This window comes from Mya arenaria, chromosome 12 (genome assembly GCF_026914265.1).
Source record: "Mya arenaria isolate MELC-2E11 chromosome 12, ASM2691426v1".
Taxonomy (NCBI): domain Eukaryota; kingdom Metazoa; phylum Mollusca; class Bivalvia; order Myida; family Myidae; genus Mya; species Mya arenaria.
This window is the reverse complement of record NC_069133.1, coordinates 33,205,355-33,230,716: the sequence shown is the minus strand read 5'-3', so window position 1 is coordinate 33,230,716 and position 25,362 is coordinate 33,205,355. Positions and strand designations below refer to the sequence as shown.

The 25,362-nt window shown below is 33.3% G+C and overlaps 1 protein-coding gene across 8 annotated transcripts in view; it reads left to right on the top strand.

Moving 5' to 3' along the window:
- Positions 1 to 25,362, top strand: part of LOC128210198 (nuclear hormone receptor HR96-like) — a 164,193-nt gene that overhangs the window by 100,638 nt on the left and 38,193 nt on the right. For 7 of the 8 annotated variants that reach the window (XM_052914386.1, XM_052914383.1, XM_052914381.1 and 4 more), the window contains one exon: positions 311 to 348. In XM_052914386.1, the coding sequence (XP_052770346.1) occupies positions 335 to 348 (14 nt within the window). In that variant the 5' untranslated portion in view covers positions 311 to 334. Of the gene's footprint in view, positions 1 to 310; positions 349 to 10,249; positions 10,468 to 12,857; positions 13,773 to 25,362 lie in introns of those variants that run through there. The other variant, XM_052914379.1, reaches the window with a different exon arrangement.

The following is a 25,362-nucleotide window of genomic DNA, read 5'->3' as shown; positions in this document are numbered from 1 at the left end:
ATGACAGAAGTTGTGTTTGTTTTTGTTGCACTGAACCATGCATTTAGTTGGCATAATATATAGTTGAATTAGTTGATTTAGTAAAGCAAAAAAATATAATGTTGGCACGAAATGCCCAGCAGTTAAACTTCAAAAACCTTCATAAAGCCTGAATTTATGATGTAATGAAAATATTGCAGTTGTTTTCATCAGAGGCTTTATATATGATTTAATCCAAATCCATCCGGCGATCCCATTGGTCGAGACATGAGCATAAACACTTACTATTATTATTATTAAATTTTTAATGTGTCTTTTTGTCTACTTTTAGTACCTGTGTGAGCAGACACTCAAGATGACGAGCCTCGGGTAAGTTTTTAGTAGTTGTCTCCCTTGACTTGTAAACAAAGGTGTTGTCTCCCCTGACAAGGTGTACAAAATGTACATTATCATCTGTTCTGATAAATTTCTTACATGCTGGTTTAAGTCATGAACAAATTTAAATTTTATTATTTTTATTGGGTTGTTTGCACTTTTTTTTTATAACCACAGTATTTTACCCATTATCATCATAATCCTCCTCCTCGTCCTCCTCCTCCTCCTCATCATCATCATCATCATCATCATCATCATCATCATCAACATCATCATCATCATCATCATCATCATCATCATCATCATCATCATCATCATCATCATCATCATCATCATTGTCATCATTGTCATCATTTTCATCCTCATCTTTAGCAACATCAAAGATCTGATCAATTACATTAACATGACATCATATTGTAAAGTTTAATCGAAGGTGATATATAATGAGAGCTCAGCTTCATAAAACCTTCCTGGAGGACCACTTGGAATAATATATTTACCAGTTAATTAATTTTTAATAGCCAGTATAGACACCCTACTGCGTCCTTTTATGCATGTGTTATGCCCAACAATGTCACGCATGGAACAATTTATTACAAAATGTTTCTTGGAAAAAATGATTGCAGAAAAATAAGATTATATTGTGAATCAATAGGTCTTCTTGAAAGGAATGCTGATGTCATTTATTTCCCGTTTAAGACACTTCAGGGGGAATGGAAAATGTCAGAGTTGCAGATAATTTATAAAAATATACATCGGCATAGGAACTGGAATTACTGTGTCACACTTAATATCTCTTGAACAAGAACGTTACTGCCAAGTTGATGTTTATTGGTCACTAAGCATTATATACGAAGAACTGTCTGGCGTTTCACTTGCATCATTATCTATTTAAAAGATGTTGGATTTTCACTGATATAGTAAACATGTCACATTGTGTACATCTGAGAAAAAGTGTTATATTTATGCAGATACTTGTTGCCAGATATAGTTGGACGTTCGCTGAAATTTTGTCTGTTATTTCATGAAAATGTCGCTGTTTAGCATGGCAGACATATACATATCAATGTTCGGCATTGACCCCCATCCGCTCAGCCAAGCACAAATGCTTCTGTGAACCAAATAAGATGCAAATTAGTTGATACATTTCTTATACTGTATATTTGATCAAATGACAAAGTTATAAGAAAATTGAAAAAACGTTTCACTCCATATATAGAGTGCCCCGTTCTATTTCAAGAATGGAGATATACTACATTAACTGTATTTCATTTGTCCAATTTCATTTTGCATTTTTGTGATACTTCATACATTTCCGTTGCGCCAGTATTTCTTCTTTTTTTATATATATATATTTAAAATGAACTTGGCTGCCTTTAAGATGAAAAATTACTGTTCTTAATAATCAATAATTATAATTAGAAATTGTTATGGACTTGTTTTATGACTTGTCAGGTTTTTCTCTTTCAATTTTGTGTATTTTTACAGAGACAGATATGCATGACATTAATGTTATGGACACATTTTTCCCTGGGCTTGCCAGTCCACGTAGCGCCAACTTGCTGATAAAACTCATGTTTGAAAAGTTTAGATAAGCAGGTTAATGGGAAAGATAAGACTGAAATTAATAGGATGCTTTCCCATCAAGGAAATGGGTTAAAACAACAGGATGGCATATACAACTCTTGTTTGAATTGCAGGATTGCGCAATAGGGTCAGGCCTTTCGTAAAATATGTTTTAAATTCAGGGGGGAGGGGGGGTCCAAAGGTTCCTGGGAAAATCAAGATGTGTTCACCCCCACCACCCTAGGCAAAAAATTGCTCCAAACTTAGAAACTGCCTGGAAATCCCATTTTGTGGAAACATGAGCATAAACACTAATTCATTCTATAACTAATTTTAAAACTGTTTACAAGACAACACAGAGTTATACTGACAAGCAAAGTTTGTGGCCTTGAGGGCTAAGTCTCTGTGAGGCCCTGACATTTCAGCAGGTGTAAATCTCCATAGCTTAACATTCTCATGAAATTATTGCACTGTGCCAATTCATGATAGAAATGATTTATAAGACCTGTGGAAGATTTTTTACATAGACTGGTGATTTCATTACAGTTTGAAAAAATGAAATAAAAATTTGAATGAATCCTGATCGTGCAAGCACTGCAGCAGTGCTTGATTTCATGTTTTTTCCCCCTCCAAACATTAATTTTCTTCATTGATCACCTAAATGTTTTGTCGCTCTTCTGATTTCATATTCAAATATGCTCTTTTGACGGTCATTTACAGACAATATCAAGCTCTGTGAGAAAAAATTGCAACGATCAAAACCTCTGAACACTTCCTGCTATTCTGAAACTAATTTCTGATAGATGTCTATTGATTCGAATTGCGAACACAACTGACAACAATTTGGAGACTGGCTTGTGTTGTGCCATGCGCATAAAAAAATGCCCATTTTTATCTGGATAAATATCGAGGGAATGTTTTTCTCCATGATTTAAACATTCTTGTCATTTTTCCCCTAATTTTGAGTTTTTCCTAACATCAGTGTTGGCTTAAACTAGCAATTAGACCTGATCTTGCTCAATTGCTGATTGAACTCGAGGTTTAATGATACTGTTTATTTCTTGAAATGAGTTCATATGTCATTCTTTATTTTTTGTAATGATCAGGAATTACCTGCAACGAACTGTCAATGAACATTGGAATAATTGTTTTTTTCAATGTAAGATCATAATATATAATTAATCAAGTGCGTACAGAAAGGTATTTTCATTAGTGGTATAGCTACAAGTGAAATTTTCACTTTCGGTGTTCATGGTGTTTTAAACGCCAGTGAAATCACCAATGCTCACGTGAGCGACAGGTTATAATTCAGCAGGGAATGAAACATTTCCACGTTTATTAGTTGACATCAGCAAGTATCAGCCAGGAATGAATCCCATGGAACATATTTAAAACAACCCAGGGAACAAACCAGATGCGCCATTGGCCCATTTATACACATTTGATGTGCCATTTGAAATTTTACCCCACCAATGACTCGAGGGTGCAGCCAGGGCACAACACTGTTTCAATGACTACGCAGGATTCAGAATTTACCCAAGGTGACTTTCATTTTGGCATGTTGTCACTAGAACTGCAAAAAGCTCAGTAAGTTAATTTGCATTATCATGGATATTTCAACCGAATTTCAGCTCTTCTGAGGCTGCGGTAACTGCTATATGAATTTTCATTAGGAAAACGAACTTCAGTGTACTTGTTGAGTTTGATTTAGTTTTCATGTTATGTGCAAACTGCTAACATAGCCTTGTGAGGAATGTAATTTCCAAGAAATCAGAGAACAGTATATGTACCTTTTTGCAGGGTTTGATATCATTTGCTGTACTTCTTGGAAATAAGTATTCTACGTACATGCTGCAGAATTTGTTTTTCTAATAATAGTATAACATAAGCTCTTCAGAGTTAAGGTGGAAACAGCATTGGTTTGGAAATCAGGGATGGTGGAGATATGGAACAAAAGAGGATGAGAAAGGGAGAAACAATGGTTTGTTGGTACTGGGAAACATTCGGGATGGGCCCAATTCAGAAGCAAGGATGGAGCAAAATTGGAAGCAATTAGGATAGGCTGAAATGGGAATTTTTTCATCCTATGATGGCCTGATCAATGAGAAAACAAGGTGGGCATCAATGAGAAAACAAGGATGGCCATCAATGGGAAAACAAGGATGGCCATTAATGGGAAAACAAGGGTGGGCATCAATGGGAAAACAAGGATGGCCATCAATGTGAAAATAAGGGTGGGCATCAATGGGAAAACAAGGGTGGGCATAAATGGGAAAATAAGGGTGGGCATCAATGGGAAAATATGGGTGGGTATCAATTGGAAAACAAGGGTGGGCATCAATGGGAAAACAAGGGTGTGCATAAATGTGAAAACAAGGGTGTGCATAAATGGGAAAATAAGGGTGGGCATCAATGGGAAAACCAGGGTGGGCATAAAAAGGGAAAACAAGGTGGGCATTAATGGGAAAACAAGGGTGGGCATGAATGGCAAAAACAAGGGTGTGCATGAATGTAACGGGGAAACACAAGGGTGGGCATCAATGAGAAAACAAGGATGGACCTTAATGGGAAACAAGGATTGGTCAATAATGGAATACAACCTAGGACTGAAATCCAAAACAAGGAGATGTAAATAAAGTGTAGGCAATAATGTTAATCAAGGACTGGCAAAAATACTATACAAAACTTGTCAGAGATGGGAAACAAAGATGGGTCAAAATGGGGAACAAAGGTTTCTGAGATGGGGAACAAAGACGGGTCAAAATGGGAATCAAATATTGTCTGAGATGGGGAACGAAGATGGCTGAAAATGGGAAACAAAGATTGTCTGAGATGCCCCAGAAACAAAGACGGGTCAAAATAGGGAACAAAGATTTCTGAGATGGTAAACAAAGGTGGGCCAAAATGGGAAACAAAGAATGTTAGAGATGGGGAACGAAGATGGCTCAAAATTGTAAACAAAGGTCAAAATGGGGAACAAATACTGTCTAAGATGGGGAACAAAGGTGGGCCAAAATGGGAAACAAATATTGTCTGAGATGGGTAACAAAGGTGGGCCAAAATGGGAAACAAAGGTGGGCCAAAATGGGAAACAAAGAATGTCTGAGATGGGGAACAAAGGTGGGTTAAAATGGGAAACAAATATTGTCTGAGATGGGGAACAAAGGTGGGCCAAAATGGGAAACAGATATTGTCTGAGATTGGGAACAAAGGTGGATTAAAATGGGAAACAAATATTGTCTGAGATGGGGAACAAAGGTGGGCCAAAATAGAAAACAAATATTGTCTGAGATGGGGAGCAAAGGTGGGCCAAAATGAGAAACAAATATTGTCTGAGATGGGGAACAAAGGTGTGTTAATATGGGAAACAAATATTGTCTGAGGTGGGGAACAAATGTGGGCCAAAATGGGAAACAAATATTGTCTGAGATAGGGAACAAAGGTGGGCCAAAATGGGAAACAAATTTTGTCTGAGATGAGAAACATTTAGGATGGGTCAAAATAGGAAACAAAGATGTCTGAAATGGGGAACAAAGGTGCGACAAAGCGGGGAAAAAATTGTCTGAGGTGTGGATAAAAGATGGGTCAAAATGAGAAATAAAGATTGTCTGAGATGGGGAACAAAGCTAGATGGGCAAACAGGGATGGGCCGAAATAAAAAACAAAAAGAATCCGGGCAAAAATCGGAGACAAGAATTGATCTAAATGAAAAAAATTCTGACAAGACTGGTGTGAAATGTGAACAAGGATGGGTAAAGATTAATAATGGGGTTTTATTGGCAAAAATGTAACATGATAAGTATCACAATATTACATTAATGTAAATGCATTTGTTCATCCTTGTTGGCTCAATTGCATCTTTGTAATGTCGCAGGGCTGTTAACAATGAGTAATAGTAAGATGACATAAAGTAATATCTTAATGATTAAGAATCAGTGGAGTGAGTGGAGCGAATGAGTCCTTTTTCATCATTTAAATACTCCATCATAGCAGGTCATCTAACTGACTTAAAATACTAACTACCGCTTTGGCTGCTGATACTTTGTCAATGCTAAATCTGATGCAGGGAGTGTGTATCGGATAAGTGCCTGAGTAGGTGTACCTTTAAACACCCTTGAAAGTTGAAATTCTTAATGATAAATTCTGGTACTTATTGATTGCCTATATGCAATGTCATTGTCTGAAAAAGTAGGTTGTATTCTAATAATGTAATGAGGTCGTCATAATTGAAAAATTTATTGTAATCATTTACTGTTTACATAATGATAATTTTGTTTGTTATAATAACAAAAATGTCAATGAATCTAGCTGACTGCAGGCACTATTAAAATGAGCAACACATGAATTATTTGCAATAAATTATAATAACAAAAGGAAAATATTGATACAATTGTCCCTATGTATTATGTCAGTTTGGTTTATGGATGATATCACACATCCCTAGTGAAAATGGGAAACATACAAGGTGCCGACATTAAACAAATTAAAACAAATAATTTTTAGGTTGAAGTCAGATTCATGGTTGCTCCGCAATTGAAAACAAGAATAGATAAAAATAACAAACAACGGATATGCCGTTTTGGGAAAAAAGACTGGTCAATCATGTGCAAAAGATCGGAAAAAAGATGGGCAGATAGTGATAGTAAGATGACAAGAAATAACATTTTAATGATGAAGAATGGACAGAGTGAGCGTAGCTCTTCTTAATCATTAAGATCTTACTTCAGGTCATTTTACTGTCTTACAATTCTACCCCATTGGCTGACAACTTGTCAATGCCAAATCTGACGCAGGGAGTGTGTATCAAATAAGTGGCAGTTTCTAAGGCCGACCATTCAACATCGCTTAAGTTGAAATTCTTAATGATTAAGCCTTTAGTACTTAATCATTGCCTATCTGCAATTCCATTGGCTGAAAATGATGGTTGTATTCTAAGTAGTAAGCATGCATAAGTGAATACTCACAGCAACTACTCAGTCTTATGTATATATGCATGTTATGCAAATTATGGCCCTTTATTATGTAACTTTCTGGTTAAAAGCAGTGAATTTAGTTTAGCGCACTGTCTCTGTGACGGCTCTTATTTTTATTATTTATTGATAAAACTTTAGCGTCTGGACATCTAAATTATAATAGCTTAATTGCTGATTGTATTTATCATCATAGAAATTACACAATCTAGTGTTTTGTTCCTTTTTAAAAGGTTGTGGTAAAACCGTTTCTATTACCCATTAGTGTTAAATGATAGCTGTGCACATTGAAAATGATGAGTAATAGGTAAAATAATTGGGTTACTCAGATGGCATGTGTTTTCAATAGAAGAAATAAATTGCCTGGAATTGTTTCCTATTACCTCCCTTGAAAATGATACTTTGTAAACATTCACATATTAATGTAGAAATAAACACTTCTTTCATCTTTTCTTTATACTAATTTGATAAAAAAAATCATCATCATATACCTTAAATTTATGGCAAGAAAATGAATATATAGTCTTGATAAACATGGATTTATCCCTGAGAGTACTTTTGCCTTCTTTATCTCATGAAAAACAAAAACAAAAGCATAAAAAAGAAAAAAAAACAGTGTGGTAGCTCAACTATCCTTTATGGAGTCTAAAGAATAGTGTTGGAAATCGGTTCCAATTTTACTATCGATAATCGGTTCCACTCAAATAACTGATTATCGATAGTACAATCATTTTTTTAAAATACTAGATTGAACCTGAATGGTAGTTTTATTCATGCATAGTAATAAACTCTAAATTATTATATGCATATACATTATGTCTATGATTGAAGTTAATTAAGTGTTGTTGTATAAAAATAGTTCATTTTCTTGCTCTTTGTGGCTTTCATCATCCTATTTGTTAAAGATAACATCGGAACACTTATTAATATTTTTTTTATTTTATTTTTCCATAATCGATTATAACCAAATACAATCAATTCCGATTTCAGCCCCAACCAATCGTTTTTTTATTATAATCGATCATCGGAACATCACTACTAAAGAATGAAAAAGTAATAAACCCATTGTAGTTTTATGGTAAGCTATTGTAGTATAATCAATTCTTAAGTTGGAGAAGAAACAACTGAGCAACTGGCCATAAGAGCCATCATGTTAAAGTTTTGGTACGCCTTGTAAGGCCCTGATACAATATATTGTTTGAACTGTATTGTCAATTGTGAGCTGTGCCCATTGATTGATAAAACATATCTGGATATGTCAACTATGTGGGCCTCAATTATTTGTATCAGTGATGATTGAATTATATCCAATTCATGAAAGAACGGTCCTTGTTCCTTGTTGCAACAGGGATTTTTTCCTTTAACGACTGGCAACACCAAGGTTATTTCCCGCATATGCATGGCAACAACCGTTTTTTTTCTTTAATGCATGACAACAACAGGGTTATTTCCCGTTAATGCATGGCACTGTTGCTCCAGTAACAACAGGGTTATTTCCCGTTAATGCATGGCACTGTTGCTCCAGTAACAACAGGGTTATTTCCCGTTAATGCATGGCACTGTTGCTCCAGTAACAACAGGGTTATTTCCCGTTAATGCATGGCACTGTTGCTCCAGTAACAACAAGGTAATTTCCCATTAATGCATGGCACTGTTGCTCCAGTAACAACAAGGTAATTTCCCGTTAATGCATGGCACTGTTGCTCCAGTAACAACAGGGTAATTTCCCGTTAATGCATGGCACTGTTGCTCCAGTAACAACAGGGTTATTTCCCGTTAATGCATGGCACTGTTACTCCAGTAACAACAGGGTTATTTCCCGTTAATGCATGGCACTGTTGCTCCAGTAACAACAGGGTTATTTCCCGTTAATGCATGGCACTGTTGCTCCAGGAACAACAGGGTTATTTCCCGTTAATGCATGGCACTGTTGCTCCAGTAACAACAGGGTTATTTCCCGTTAATGCATTGCACTGTTGCTCCAGTAACAACAGGGTTATTTCCCGTTAATGCATGGCACTGTTGCTCCAGTAACAACAGGGTTATTTCCCGTTAATGCATGGCACTGTTGCTCCAGTAACAGCAGGGTTATTTCCCGTTAATGCATGGCACTGTTGCTCCAGTAACAGCAGGGTTATTTCCCGTTAATGCATGGCACTGTTGCTCCAGTAACAACAGGGTTATTTCCCTTTATTGACTGGCAACAACAAGGTTATTTACCTTTATTGACTGGAAGTGTTACTTCAGTAACAAGAGGGTTAATTCCTTTAATGCATGGAAATGGTACTCCTGTAACGACAGGGATATTTCCTTATAGTATATGGAAGCAACAAGGTTATTTCCCTTTCTAGACTGATAACAACAGGGTTATTTCCCTTTAATGACTGGTAACAACAGGGTTATTTCCCTTTAATGACTTGTAACAACAGGGTTATTTCCCTTTATTGACTGGAAACAACAGGGTTATTTCCCTTTATTGACTGGAAACAACAGGGTTATTTCCATTTATTGACTGATGCGTTCCAGTGTTACTCCTACAACAGCAGGGATATTTTCCTTTAATGCATGCCAGTGTTACTCCTACAACAACAGTGATATTTCCCTTTAATGCCTGCCAGTGTTACTCCTTCAACAATAGGGTTATTTCCCTTTAATGCCTGCCAGTGTTACTCCTTCAACAATAGGGTTATTTCCCTTTAATGCCTGCCAGTGTTACTCCTACAACAACAGGGATATTTCCCTTTAATGCCTGCCAGTGTTACTCCTTCAACAACAGGGATATTTCCCTTTAATGCATGCCAGTGTTACTCCTTCAACAACAGGGATATTTCCCTTTAATGCCTGCCAGTGTTACTCCTTCAACAACAGGGATATTTCCCTTTAATTCCTGCCAGTGTTACTCCTTCAACAACAGGGATATTTCCCTTTAATGCCTGCCAGTGTTACTCCTTCAACAACAGGGTTATTTCCCTTTAATGAGTGACAGTGTTACTCCTTCAACAACAGGGTTATTTCCCTTTAATGCGTGCCAGTGTTACTCCTTCAACAACAGGGATATTTCCCTTTACAATGCCTGCCAGATTACTCCTATAACAACAGCTTTACTGTGAACTTTAGTTTAGTTTTCAAGTTTAATGAACTGCGAGTATTTCTTGTGAGAAAACCTGGCTCATGTTTGCCGATTTTTTTTGTTGGCATTATCTCTAGTAAACTGTGTGTAAATGTAAACTATAATACATAACGACCTGTACTGGCTCAACCTGCGTGGTATAAATGAAAAAGGTTACTGAGTAGGAAGAATGGAGATAAACACAATTCTTAAGGCAAATAGTAAGCGGTTTTCGGTGACACTGTTTGTGTATTGAAGTAACGGTGTTTGAATTGTCAACTACGCTTTGTTATTACAGTGTTTTTGTGTGAATATTATGGAAGAGTAAATATTATGGGTAATTAATCATTTAAGAGTTGTGAAGAAGTGTGTGTTTTGGACCTATTTTAAGATTAATATAATTCAGATAGTGTCTTGTGTTAAGGACAGCAGTAAACAATATAAAATTATATTGTATGTGTCAAATTTGTGAGTATGCATGTTTGAAGGATCATTATAAAATTGTCATATTTGAATAGTTTTAATAAAAACAATGTTTATTCTATCAACACCTTTAAATAAATGTAATGCTATGTCAAATGGTTAAAGGTTAAACTAATGTATTTTCAAAAACAATTGGTTTGTGGTAAGTAAAATATAATTTTGAACACTAAGCTATATGAAACTTGAAAGGCTGTTTTGGGGATATTTTATGTAACAAAATTTCAATTTTAATTTGAAAATCAGTTTATTACAGGCAGGTGCTGTGATATTTTTCTGTCTTACAAAGTTGTTGACTGCCTCTTAATTAAATATGATATGGTCGTTCAGAGTTCTTGTCATTTTTAATGTGGAATCAATGATAGTTTCCATATTTATTTGTTAATTACAAAACTTAAAAAGTTTCCTGTCTTTTTATGTGGTCATTTAAAAGCTTATTTTAAAGAGTTCCATAATGGTTACAATAATTATTGATGTTCATCATTTAAAGATCAATTATTTTTATTTGATCTTTCAAAGCATGTTCTATACAAACTAGTCAAATTTTCATGCATATTTTATGGATCCACCATATTTGTCCTAATAGACGCACCTGGGGGAATTTTGTCTGCTTTTTGAATAGAAATATGGTTACAATTGATGCTCATCATTTAAATGTCATTTATTTATCTTTCATTAAACATGTGTTAATCAAAAATATCAAATTTTCATGCATATTTTATGGAACTACCATATTTGTCCTTCTAGGTGTGCCTGGGAGAATTTTGTCTGTTTCTGGAAAATGAACAATTCTTACTAGACTGAAAATCTTTGCAACTAAATATTCCGCTGTGGTACCATAATAATAATCGAGGGGTGAATGCAAAAAGGTTCTAAGTAACATTAAATAAAAAAGATGATAGATCCTTCTCGCTTTCACCCCTCTTTATGATAGATCCTTCTTGCTTTCAACCCTCGTATTGTATTAGTCACCATAATGTTTCTTAACTGTGCACCTGCTACATCTTTTATATAACTCACTTCCCTATTGTACTATGTTACACAAACTCATTTTACAAACACCACATTTTGGAACACAGTAAGAGCAGGTGGGTAAATGTGACATGTGCCTTGTGTGCCTATTAGGATAAATATGGTATTAATAAAAAATGAAATTCGTCTCTATCCAAGCATCTTACTAGATATCCATGTACAATGGCTGTTTGATTTATGGGATTTTTTTTACCACAAACCAATTCCATTTCTGTGGGGAAACCACAAATATGCCAGAATATTCATTAAGACAAGATATACTAGCAGTTCTGTTGAGTTGGTTATCTTTCATATACATGTGCATTTGTATATTATTACAAATTTATGAAGCAAGTAATATTAATATTGTAATTTGAAGTATTGTAATTTGAAGTAGTTTCCTAAGAATATGAAAAAAAAGCATTAAAATTGCTGAGACGTTTAATGCGGAAATAATTTCTTATTTTTGTTACAAAATGACAACATATTGCTGTTATATAACATTTCATTTGGGTTAAAACATACTCTAAATAAGCTTTCTAAACTATTTCAGTGGTCAACATTATATTTTGTCCAATGGAAATAAAAGCAGTTACATTTCCCAAGTTTTCCAATATGTAAAAGTAGCAGGGGTTAATGTGAATGTAAAATATGGTTGAAATATTAACTTTGATTTGGTCAAACCTGTTTCAATTCCTCTATTTTAAAGTCCCATCACCCAGTTGCTCATTATTAAAGATATGCCTCACTATATTCAACACTGAAAACTGATAATGAACTAACATTTTCATTCCGCATTCTTTTTATGACCCTGATGGAGGGCATATTAAAATTGAGCCTCTGTATTAAAATTGCACCTTCTGATGAATACCCTGCTGCTAGAAAAATGTAGTATTGATTTATATTTTGCATTCTTTTTGTGGTAACTGACATTTTTCCATCAAAGTAGGAGACTTAAATGCTGAAGAAAATGTCCTAGAGTTACAGTGGCTATTTATATTATTGGAAATCTTAAAAAAACATCACATTTAGCAAGATCTGAGACAGATTTTTTTCAACTGTGGGATTATTTACATAAACAACCAGTTTTCTGGCTATTTTCCCATTTGTTTTACATGTATTTAAGGGTGCAAAAAAAATGAAAATATTTTTTGACAGATAATATTACTCAGAGAGGATTGGATTCTTTTCTGGATGTAGAAAACTGTCAGAAACATTCTAAATAAAAAGAAACCAATGTGGTTTCATTTCAATGTCCTCAGAGATCATTTCAATGTCCTCAGAGATATGTACTTTATGGTTTTATCATTATAATGTTGGAATTGTATATTAAATAATTTATTAAATTCTTCTGAATTTATTTACAGGTTACAATTATAAACACTTTCTGAAATCTATGAAATACGGAACGGAGAAAATTTAATTAAAAAAGTGTTCAATTAAGCTTTTGTTGTGAAAAAATTGTTGCTTGAACTCTAAGGAAGGAACAACTGAAAAATCAGGTGTAGGTATATGAACTGTTAAGATAAACGTTTTAATACTAGTGATGTTTATATACTTTATCATACATTAAAAAAGGCAAGGATAATTTATTTGCACTTTTTAAATTTGAAAAATAGTAGTACGGAAATGTTGTGTGATTCTTGGAGTGGAATTGGAAATAAGGTTTATGGACGCATGCATTGATTCAATAACAATTTATTTCCATGTTTGTGTTATGACAATTCACAGTTGTACACATAGCAGAGATTTGATCACACGACGTCAGCTCTCAGTCGCAGCGGTGTCTTCACTGTCAGTGATCATTCTTGTAACTAAGGAGACCAAATCCTTAGCATTATAAGGCAACTTAAAAAGTGAAGCCAGTAAATGTCTTCTGACCATTTCCGAAAAGCCGTCGCTGGTTTTAGTTAGTCTTATGAGACCATTCTTTTAGTTTATTCGTTGGCAGTATTGACATTATATTAAAGACAAATTGAAGAAAAGCTCTTTTATATACCTGTGACAATTTAGTTTCAACAAAGCAAAGAATGACAATATATTTTATTCGCTTCTACAAATAATTGTGAAACAACTGTAACACACTATAACACTGAAAAGATATTTAAAAGAAAAATGGATTTAGAAGAACCTAAACTGTCGACATTTAGTCATCAGAGATTAGCAGGAACATGTGTTATGAACTCGATGTATTACGGAGGTGCTGACATTTTAGAACCACCGAAAACTTCATCACTAAGCAGCCATTTTGGATACTGGGACAGATTTTCTTCTCTTTCAAGGTACTTTTGTCTTGTAAATGATTCCTAAAGGTACTCGTTCATGTTTTATTTCGTCAGAAATTAAAAAAAATATTTCTTGTGTGAAATGTTAACAAAATGCATGTAACATTCAAATAATACAACACAAGTTCTATTAAGAACTCTGATAATTATTAACAGTTTTTGAAGTGTGACATGAAGATCTCTTATTTTTACAAAAAAATAACATTATGATTGCAATTGAAAATATGACAGATTTTACACTAAAATTTGATAAAAATGCCAAAAATATGAGTTTTTAATTCAGTGATTTTATTGCATAAAAAAGTTAAAACATCTATATTTTCTATTATATTAGCTATTTTGGCCTGATTTTGTATTTTTCCCAAAGTGATTTTTTTTTTCCCAATTTGCAAGGCACAGGCGGTAAAAATAATTTTAAAAAAATCACTGAAAATTTGTTTTAGTTTCTTCCAAACACTCATGCACAGTCAATTGCGCTTAATTTTCTTGACATTTTTGTCAACTACTTCATGTTTCCATAACAACCAGGCATTCCTATCAACTTATTTCATTGCTAAAATTCATAATTGTCGACTTGTAACAATTTACTCCAGGATATATTAAAAGAATGCAAAGGCCTGGGCCCTAAATTCCTTAAAACTGCACTCTCACAGATAAATTGACCATTTTATCATTTATTTTTATTTTTTTCTTGAAATGAGCCAATTTTTGTGTTAATGTCTTAATACTAGTGATATAAGACTGTTGACAAAAAATCAGATTGCACTATATGTTTTATTGCTAATAGCATATTACTGACACTTTAAGAAAAAGAGTTTTTCGGCTTAAAACATCAGGTATTTAATGTAAATATAAAAACCTGTGATCTGATCTTTTGTCTGTAGTATTTTATCACTTGTTTCCAGACAATTATGCAAAAATTGCACATTGCAAGTTAAAAAAAAATACAGTTGTCAAAACGGTCATTCTGTGAGAGTGGAGCTTTAAACAAAAGGCAAGTTTCATAAAAAAAACTCTGGAAACAGTTGATTTTCTATAGCGTGGCAGCACTTATAATTTTTTCTCTTTTATAACATACAAACTCACTCTTAAACAGTCCTTTATGAAACCTTATTAAACCTTTCTTTTTGTGTATAACCCTACAAGAAAATGGAATTACAGAATTCTATAATGGAAAAATCCTGAAAGGGATGGTGCTAAGTACCTGATAAGAGTACGTATTAAATTAAGACCTTATATACTTCATTAAAAACTGAATGAAAGCTGATGTACAGTCTGTCAAGCTTCTAAGAATTTTTGTCATTTACAGAATTAGATATTGAACAAAAGATGTTTTATATATATATGTATATATATATTGTTGTTCTGACATTTTCCATTGAGAACAGTCAATTGTCGGGGCAGCATCCAGTGGCTGCGCCATTGTCTACATATATTTTCGGGACTAATGTGCACTTATAAAATTATATATCCTATTAGTTTAATGGACTGAGTCTTCAAACTTGGTATACACGTTGGTCATGGTCAGAAGATGATCCACTATGGAATGAAGGTTAGCATTATCTTTTACTAGAAAAATGATGGGTTCTCCTGACAGTTTGAATGAGCTAGTGCATGAGGTTTATTTTTTGGCCAAGAAAATATTGTGTCAAACTAAGTTAATTGCTTTGTCACAGTTACAAAAACTAAATTAGCAAGTTGTGCATGAAGGATCCATGCAAACTGCTGCTGAATTATTTCAATAAGTGATTCAGTCGCTGATAATAATAAACGATTCTGATAATTTAATATTATTGCATCAATTCGTTTGTGTCAAAACAAATGGCAATATATTTATTCAATTTTATTCGATATTGAAACCTTTTTGTCCACATTTTCATCGACTGAGAATTACATGTACACTTCTATATGTAATCGACTGTAACATAATATTTGCGCATCTGTTTTATGAAATTGCTTAAGGCAAAAATTGCATACGTTGTACATGTATATAATTTACAAACTATTCATTTGTTTCACTGTATATAGCATAGATAATGTATACTCAATTTATAAATAATGTATACTTTACAACGAGGCTTTAATCATTTCCTGTGTGACAAAAAAGCTACAGCTAGATTATATAATTAATTCATGTGAAACGCTTAAATATGTATTTGATTTCTAATTTACCAAATATAACACCAGTTTCTTGTAAATATGCGTCTTCTTATGTAATCGAAATCATCTAAATCCTCCGTCTTTGTGAATAACAATTATGGGTTTTTTTCAGCGGAGGATTTTATTGGCTGTATACCTCTCTATTCGCCGAGGGCCGTTATATGTCCCTATTAGTGAATAGTCGCATTGATTATTTGTTAGAAATAGAGAGATTCAATTTTTCTGCCATATCATGTTTTATACGTTATATTGTTAATGCGTTCTCGTCACAAATTATTAAGATATATATTTATATATATTTAGCTCTTATAAGGATTGGACAGATCTAAAGATGGCATCAGGTCTTTGCCAGGGTACAATTATTGCACTGAATACGTCATAAACCATTATACACTGATATAAGACGTGAATTGTGATATAGCAGATTTATAGTTATGATGACATTTGCTTTGTTAAATTGACACGAGTCTGTAACACCCTGATATAAATATTAATGAATAACTGTTCCACCAAAGTCACATAAGTAACTGGATAAACAATGAATGCACATATGGACTTCAATGGATTGAGTGTATTCTTTTGTTAACCACAAAGAAGGTAACTTTTGAGGGTGATCATTATCAAGTTTGAACGTCATGTCAATTCTTGGGCACAATGAATAAATGTATAATCTACATATCCCTCAAACTTATGTTATACTCCTTCGCCCTCTCTTTCCCGTGTCTTTTAGACAAAAAAAAAAAATCAAGATTATATAATTGTTATTATATAATTGATAAAGGCCTAAAGTATTCATAAAGGCAATGAGTAAAAACAGTGTTACATCGGTCTAAAAATTTAACTATAAAGAAACCCTAAAAGATATAATTCTCAGAGAACTTGATACAATTATGTTACCAGTGATGTCATGCTCACTGGTAGCAAGGCCCATGTAACTTTAATGCCTTTAATTAATGTGGAGTTATTTCCCTTGGATCTCAATTGCATCTTGTTCTCAAGAACATTCAAATTATCCCCAACAAAACTGTTTCCTGCTGCTGTTAATTGTTGAAGACAAATGTAGATGTGTGAGGCTGGCCTGCAGTGTGAAAGTAATGTGTTTCGGCTGCTGTTGAATGATGAAGACAAATATAGACATGAGTATATCTGACTTTAGAAATTGCACATGGGGAGATCTGACACCCACTCATGGAAATTTATATTGCAAATGTCAGAATTGCCATTTATAGCAACAACAATTTGTTTTAAGTGCAACATGCAAGAAATCATGTTTTTTTTCCCATTTTGAGCTAATCAAATTTTTAAATGAGAACAGTGAGAGTCAACACATTAATTGTTACACATATTGTTTACACACTACTCGCGATCTGTTACATAATTGACTGACAAAAGTTTTATTTAAATGAATTTATATACAAAAATGTAATGGACAAAAAATCATGGGATTCAAACTACAAAGTAATGTCCAGTTTATTCTGCAGTCAGCAGCACTACAGTTACTGAGCTGTTAAATTGGCATGCACAAAATCAATAATGAAAAATTGCGGCTAAATCCGCGAATTTGTTTTTGGACTCCAAGCTTATTTATAATATCGGATAAATAACTTCTACGTTCACTTTCAAACAATTGAAAGTAGGAGTCTGATTGGCTGACGGAAAGGCCATCAGACAGTGCGTTTCTATGTATAGTTTTTCAACCTAAGGTAAAATGTTAATTTAATCAGATTAAAGTATCCTTTGAATTTTACCACCACATTTAAGTAAGTAACATAAGGTAAAACTCTTCAAACTATAAGTAAGCTGATTTTTTTCTTACGTTTAAGCTTTTCCGGTCACCTTTATATGATTTATTAGTCAGGCATAGTGAAAAACACAGTTACTGCCCTTACTTTGAACAAATATTTTAGAGGGTGTTTTATTGCAATGTATAATTTTGAAATGAATTATAAATTTTGGTCGTAAAATATCATTTTATGAGATCATTAATTTGTCAATACATTGAACATAATTTATTGTTCGTAAATATATTTTCTACATTGCCGAAGGAAATGAGTGCAAAATTAGTTTTCCGTGAAGTGTAGACAGTAGAAAAATCATATTTATATTATCTTTTTATTGTGATGAGAATATATATTTAACATTATAATGATTCTATTTGAAGGTGAAATATGTGTGATTATTTAGATTTTATAGATGATATCAGCTATAAAATCAATCATGTGATATGTGTGTGCATGTCAAAACATATTGTTAAAAAATCAGCAATAAATGTTACAGTGTATGAAAGCTGTCAATTTCAGCACCTTTATTAAAATGAAATTTATTTTGTACTAAAATGTCCAAAAGTGGTCGCGGGACATATTTGATTGTCTTACCTATTGTTCAAATATGACTGTGTCAGTTGACATGGACAAATAAACTGTCAACCAAATCAAATGAAAATCGTTCGTTCAATTAGCAAGTTTGCACATGGGTAGTTTTAGATTTCAATTATTGCTTAGTTGAATGTGTTTAACATATCGGATTCCATCTTGCTGACAGAAAATTAACCAGCCGAAATTGAAGTTTATCTTAAAATCATAAATTAAAATCTTGACAAGACTGGTTTTTACATTTTTCACCACTTTTTAATGTCCCAAGATAATTGTCAAAAACCATTGACAGCTTCCATCTGTTTGCGCATAATAATGTTCTAAAGTGGATTTAAGCTGTTTTTCAAATGAAAAAAAAATATCCAGAGGTTTGTCTTTAAAAATGCTGACTGTAGTTGTTGTTTTCGTCAACATCAGTATAAATGGCATTGTGCAGTTATTTACTAGAAATCATGGAAGGCAAGTTTATGTTTTGAAATTGTGTCTCATCACTAAATGAAAAATATGCTGAATTATGTCCCTTTGAATTGGCTGAGCTTGGCACAGGTCACAGTAAATAATCTTCAAGTACTTATACTGCAGAAGTGTTGTCCTCAGTTGATAGCAGCGGTGTTGTCCTAGGCTGCAGCTGCGTTGTTGACCAAAGATGTTTAGGAATAAAAGAGTTACTGGATTTCACTTTATTTGAGAATGACTGTGTGATATATTTATTATTTAATTATACTGTTTGGTGGTGTTTTTTTAATAAATAAAAATAATTGAAGAGTATTATTTCACCAATAAACATTAAAACATTTTACTAATCAACTTCAAAAGAAATGCATAATTAACACAATTTGAATTCTTAAATAATAGAGCTTCTGTCAATAATTTGTCTGTTGTTCATGATCAAACTGGTATGATTTATCTGCTACAAAGTCACAGGGTTCAAATTTGAATGGAAATGTAATTTGGCACCGAAACTTAACGTGACACAGTGCATTAGCTTTTTTGTGTCTGAAAGCCATTATTTTCGTATACGTACCTGTTCTTCTTTTGTTTAAAAAGGCATGTTACGGTAATAATAGTAACTTTGGACAATGGCGTCATCATTTGGTATTATGAGCATGTCATATGATATTATAATGCAAAAGTCAGTGCTTTGTATGGGGTATAGTTGATAAATGTTTTCAAATTGAAACTCTTGTCAAAAACACACACTAGAAGATCATACCGTACATGTCCTTATAGACGTCTTTGGTGTTTCATATCTTAAGAATTTAAGACCTAAACCTCACATAATTTTGAATAATGACGGTTCAAACCCCTTTTAAGTAACGTGGTATACAGGAGCTGAGTACTCAGGAGACTCAAGTGGGTGATAGTGACTGTCGCAGAAACTCCAAATTTGGCATTATCCATATTGCAGACTCTCAAAATTGTTATATACTTTTTGTTACACAGAATTTGGGTTGAAACTAAAAAAAATTTAGTACACTTTAAGAGGGAGGGGGATTACACCCTCAATCACAAATTTGTTGTTTACAATATAGGTGCTGTGTAATCTACATTAGTATACTAGGGTAACATAAATAAGGTCAGCAGCTGCAATGTCAACAAACAAAAAGATTGGTACTGCATATTTTTGGGGCTGTTTTCTGCATTGTAAGGGGCTTTGCTTTTGAATTTGACCTTTTGAGTCAGACAAAACAAAAACACATGCATCTATCAGGGCATGTACGGTTAACTCAGTATGGCAGAAGACCGCTTTTATTGTAGATATCATTTACAATGAAACAAACGATTTTATTCTATCTACATTACATTATTTATGCTAAACATGTAATTTAATCACCATAACATCATTTACATGCATAAAACATCTATTCTATTATATAATTAACTTGATACGATTATCTGCTGCAAATTCCTTAACTTGTTAATCAAGATCAAGAACACTAGCTAGAACAAGTTGAAGCTCTTTGTATAGGTACAAATAGTATAGCCCTATAAGTTTAGCAACAAACTGAATCAAGCAAGCATTTTTTGGTTTAAAATATATAAAGTTTATTTATACAGAAAGAGTGGGAAAATTTAAGCACTGCCCACAGAAAGTCAACATGGTTTTTCAACAAGCAGATTTTCAATGCAACACCCTGAATCTAAATGGCACTCTCTGTGAGGCAGCAGAACTGTCAGCAAGGGGACATTATGGTGTGCTATAAGCTATCTTAATTACGTATGGCAAGGTTTTGTTGTTGAGCAGTTCCTATAGAACCACACAAGCAACACACCCCATGGGACTGCAGCATACACCAATTTTAGTCAAATTATATTAAAATATTTACAGATACCCAGAGGTGGACTTATCAACGCATGTATGATATGGCTGCTTGTTCAGATCAATATTTTATTTATCTATTTCAAAACTAATAAGCTTCTTGATCAGTCTTATCCAGGTTTATTTGGTTTAGCAAGTAAAACTTGAAATTCCATTGAATTTTGTGTCGCTCGAAATTGAATTGAAAATCTGTTTTGGCATTCGCTCATTGTTAAAGTGGCCCCTTTTTGTTATTTTGTTTTGAGCCCAATATATACATATTTTCTTCTTTATTACAGCAAATCTGGGTTCATGATAACTTTTTCATGCATATATTTTTAGCTCAATCAAGGGAGGGAATTCAAATTGGTTAAGCATATTTTGAATAAGTGATTGTCTTCCTTACTTGAAGCGAAACTTGATTTTTACAGTATTTGGAGAAACATGATGTTTAAAGGATTTATCCTTTCACACACGGGGGGGGGGGGGGGGGGGGGGGGGGGGGTGCATTGAAATCTTATATTGAAAAAATTCTTTATCAAGCACTTTAGTATTTTATTTCATGAATAATAACAATATATGTCATTAAAGCCATACAAATAACTTCATAGTTGAGTCCATCCACATGTTTTCATGCTTTTATCTTAACTTATAAATTATCAAACACATTTTTTCATAAAATTAAAACTGTCAGCTTACTGCAACAGGTGTCTATTTTTTCCATTTTTTTCTATCAATAGAAGATTATTATGCCAATAAAACGTAAAAAAATAATTATTTCATGGAAGGGAGGTAACTGCCATTATGATTTTAGTCTTTATCTATAATATTATAAGAGCTACTTCCCTTGAATCTCTGATGGAGGTCACTATGGCACACAATTAAATTGAAATGAACAAATCCTAAATAATCCTAAATCTGTTCAGATTTCCTATACACATAATTTCTCACTATTATTTCAATTAAAAACAACTTGCATCAAAGTGAATAATCTAATCAAATCATCCCTTTCATCTCGCGAGAAATTCTACGAATGAACACTTATGTTCGCAGTAAAAAGCGGAGGGTCCAGGATATCTAAGTCTCAGATATTTGTTAAAATGCCGTTAGGCTTACAGAGTTAATAATGTTATGTCATTATGTTGTCATTAATTCCTTAGGATTTTCTTTACAATTTCACAAATTACCTCTCCTCTCTTACAAGTAGAGGATAATTCTTGGAAAATATACTTTTGCTGTCAATATTACGACATATAGCTTAAAGTAAATTACTCAACAACCCATAAATGATTTGGACACAACGATTTCTGAGATTTCTTACAGCATAACTGTGCCAGAATTTTATTTTTTCGCCTATGGGTGTGAAACATTAATTTCTTGGGTTGCTAAATTGAGGGGTGGCAATTGTAAATTATTATTTTGTGAGATGATAAAGACCTCACATTTGTCAGATAATTATATTTTGTGGTATTGAGGAATTTTTCGGTCTTTGAAATGAAAGAAAAAAATCTTCTGAAAAAAGGAAAGAGAAATCACTAGGTGTGAGTGCTGTTAACTGGAAAAATAACAGTATAAAAATATGTTTCAATTATTCAATTTTTGATTTATTTCAAGTTTGAAAAATTATTGTATTGATTGAATATATAGAGATCAGTACATCACTAATACCTGCTATATAATGCTATAGGGTAATTTTTAATTCCCTAAATAATTTCCTTACTTTTGTTGGGGGGACAATCAAATCCTCTTCTTAAAATGGCAGAGTTGCGTATTATTTTATGCTATTTAATAAGCCAATGAAATTTGAACTTGCATTAAAGATGCCAGGAGCCATATGATAACAAACGCTTTTAAGTCCGAGTCCAGACTCAAGTGGCAAAATTGCAAATTCTCATTTCATTGCAACTTTCTTTCTTGTTGAGTTTTGATGTTGAAATTTGCTGAATTTTCTAATTATCTGAAATTGTAAAACTACTCACATTTATTTTTGTTATATGAATGGAATAAAGATGATTCTTTGTAATTTTATAAGTGCTTTCCTGAGTTTAACCTTAACTTGAGATTGTTTGTAATCATGGCCACTGGGTCTCAGGTCTGAATTCAGACTCAAGTGGCAAGACTCATACAGCAAATTTTCATTTCATTGTAACTAAAAATTGTTTTTGTCTGTTGATGATGAATTTCATGTTTATATTTTGTATTATTACAAGTATTTGCATTTATGTTTGTCTAGTCTAGTTTAGTCTAGACTCAGACTTCAGACTGCTGGCATTTATGGGACCTGAAAACAATAGCGTACTTTTGGAGAGATGACTTTAGAAAGTACCACTGTTGTCTAGGCTTGAATTTGTGGCCCTATTGTGCACTGAAAGGTGGACACTTATACCATCTAAATCACCTTCTGAGATATATATTACCAGTTGGGTGTAAGGGAGATCAGTGTATACTTACAAAGGACATCATATACTTACAATATCATGGCAATGTTATTTGAGGTTTTTGAAAAAAACGTTTGGAATGTAAGTTGATTCCATAGTTCCTAAATAGGATGGTTTTCCAAATTCATTCTGGCGGTTCCCATATGCCCGTTAAAAATACTACTGTCATTGTGGTTTCTGATCATCATGCGATGATGAAAAAGAGATCACCGATAATGAAAAGCCAACTCGGAAATTTGAAGTCACAAAATTGGCGCTTTGATGGTTCACCGGCATGTTTTGTAACACAAAACCGGCAATTTCGGAGATATTAGTTCAAGTACAAATGTTGTATTGTATAGTGAGATATCTGTAGTGACAATATTTTTCGAAAAATGTGAAAGACATTGTATCGGGTTGCGCGATTTGATAACTTCATTTTATAAATAACAGGCAGGACATTGATGAAAATTAAGGATCTGGGAGTTTTTAATCAAAACATATTTACACCTATATAAACGTAACCTCTGTTTCTAGTTGATGGTTTGAAATTAGGCCCTTCTTGTGTGGCCATTTTACCAATAGATATTGTTGAGAATGATGTCAGTTTTATTAAGTTTAAAAGGATGAAAGCTATTAAGGTTTTTCTGTGTGCACTTTTAGTCGCCCAAGTATTGTCTGATGATAGCATGTAAGTGTTGTCAGAGGTAGTGACTGCGCTATTGTCATCATGATCTTCAGGCAAAAACTTTGATCAATGTCTGCTATAAAATCATTCAAGATATAAGCATGAAACTTAATAGGCATGTTCAATGTAATGGCCAAACACACATGTGTAGCATATCTCGTAACTGGCTCAATTATAATATTATTTTAAGCTTATTATGCCCTCTGTGAGATTTAATATACATTAGGGTCCCAAAATGTCTGTATATTTTGAAACTAAATGAAGAATAACATCCATGGTTTGATAAAATCTAACTGTTACAGCAAGACCTTAAAGCGACCGAGTTTAAATTCATTTGGACCATTATTTTAGAAAGGATGAGTAATTCCCAATTTTAGTAATCAAATATTTTTAAGATTATTGAATTTGAAATTCATTTGTACTATCATTATAATATTATGTATGACTAATACCAATTTTGAGGGATCAAACATTTATTTTATAGTATTAAAACAGAGGTATTAGATAAAAAATGTCTGGATGTTTTTGTAACAGATATGCTTGTGTAACCTTGTCTATATCTCTTTAGGAAATATTTAATGAATTGAGACACTTAATTTGCCGTAAAAAGATTCCTTTTATTGCGTAGAAGCATCGTCAAATAGCTGGTTTGATATCTGTAATTCACATGTATGAATGTTATTAGCTGCCTTCAAAGGTGGTTTATTGCCGCGAGATTGAAAAACACTTGTAAAACTGTTGCTTTAATGTAGAATATAATCCTCACCTCAGCTCAAATGGGGGCCATTATTTATGAAGGTCCTCAAGGCCTGGGTTTTTGACTCATGCAAGACTAATAGGCGGTGGGGGAGATATGGGAAGGGGGCAGGGGGCGATGTTTGGCTGTATGCTGAGGCTGATATTTGAATATTCAAGTGAATCTTAAATACCAAATATGGCCTATTTTTAGTTAGTAAGCGAAAGTAACACAAATTTCCCTTCATTCATCTGGGATAAATAACTTGCACTTATCAAGTGTGGTTCACAAATGCCAGTCTCAAGTATGGCAATAAATCATGTTTGCTAAAAAGTGAGTTAAATTATTACCAAAAAGTGAGAATTTAAGCCTGAAAAAGGTGAATCTATGAACAATAATATTGCCCAAGTTACCATAGACAAACTACAGTTGAATAAGAGAAATAAGATTTTGATGTGTTAAAAGCTGGTTGCTATAATATTTTTATTTTTTTTTAATTATTTGAACTGCACATTTAGTTACAGAATTTCTGATTACAGCCTTTTTAGAAATGCCCCTAGCCAGGTTGGGATTCAGATCCAGTATTGTAAGGTCAATGGCCTCAGGCTGTAGGGCTAAATAGCCCTATTTTATTCTTTTAAAAATGTATGGTATAATAATGCTGAGGATAATAAGTTTGCTTTTAAATTAAATTTTGAATTCATAAAGTAAGGGATGGGTTAAGGGATTATAACTTTAAAGTTTATTTTAGCTAGTTCCATTTTGTGATATATTGTTGAAAATACAAACCGTATTATACCAGTCCAGGTTTATTTGATCGTAAGAATGTTACGCTTAATCACCATTCTAAACTGGTTATTAAAATGCTCAAACACATGCGTGTTTATAAGGGTGGGTGGGGTAAATTGACCCTAA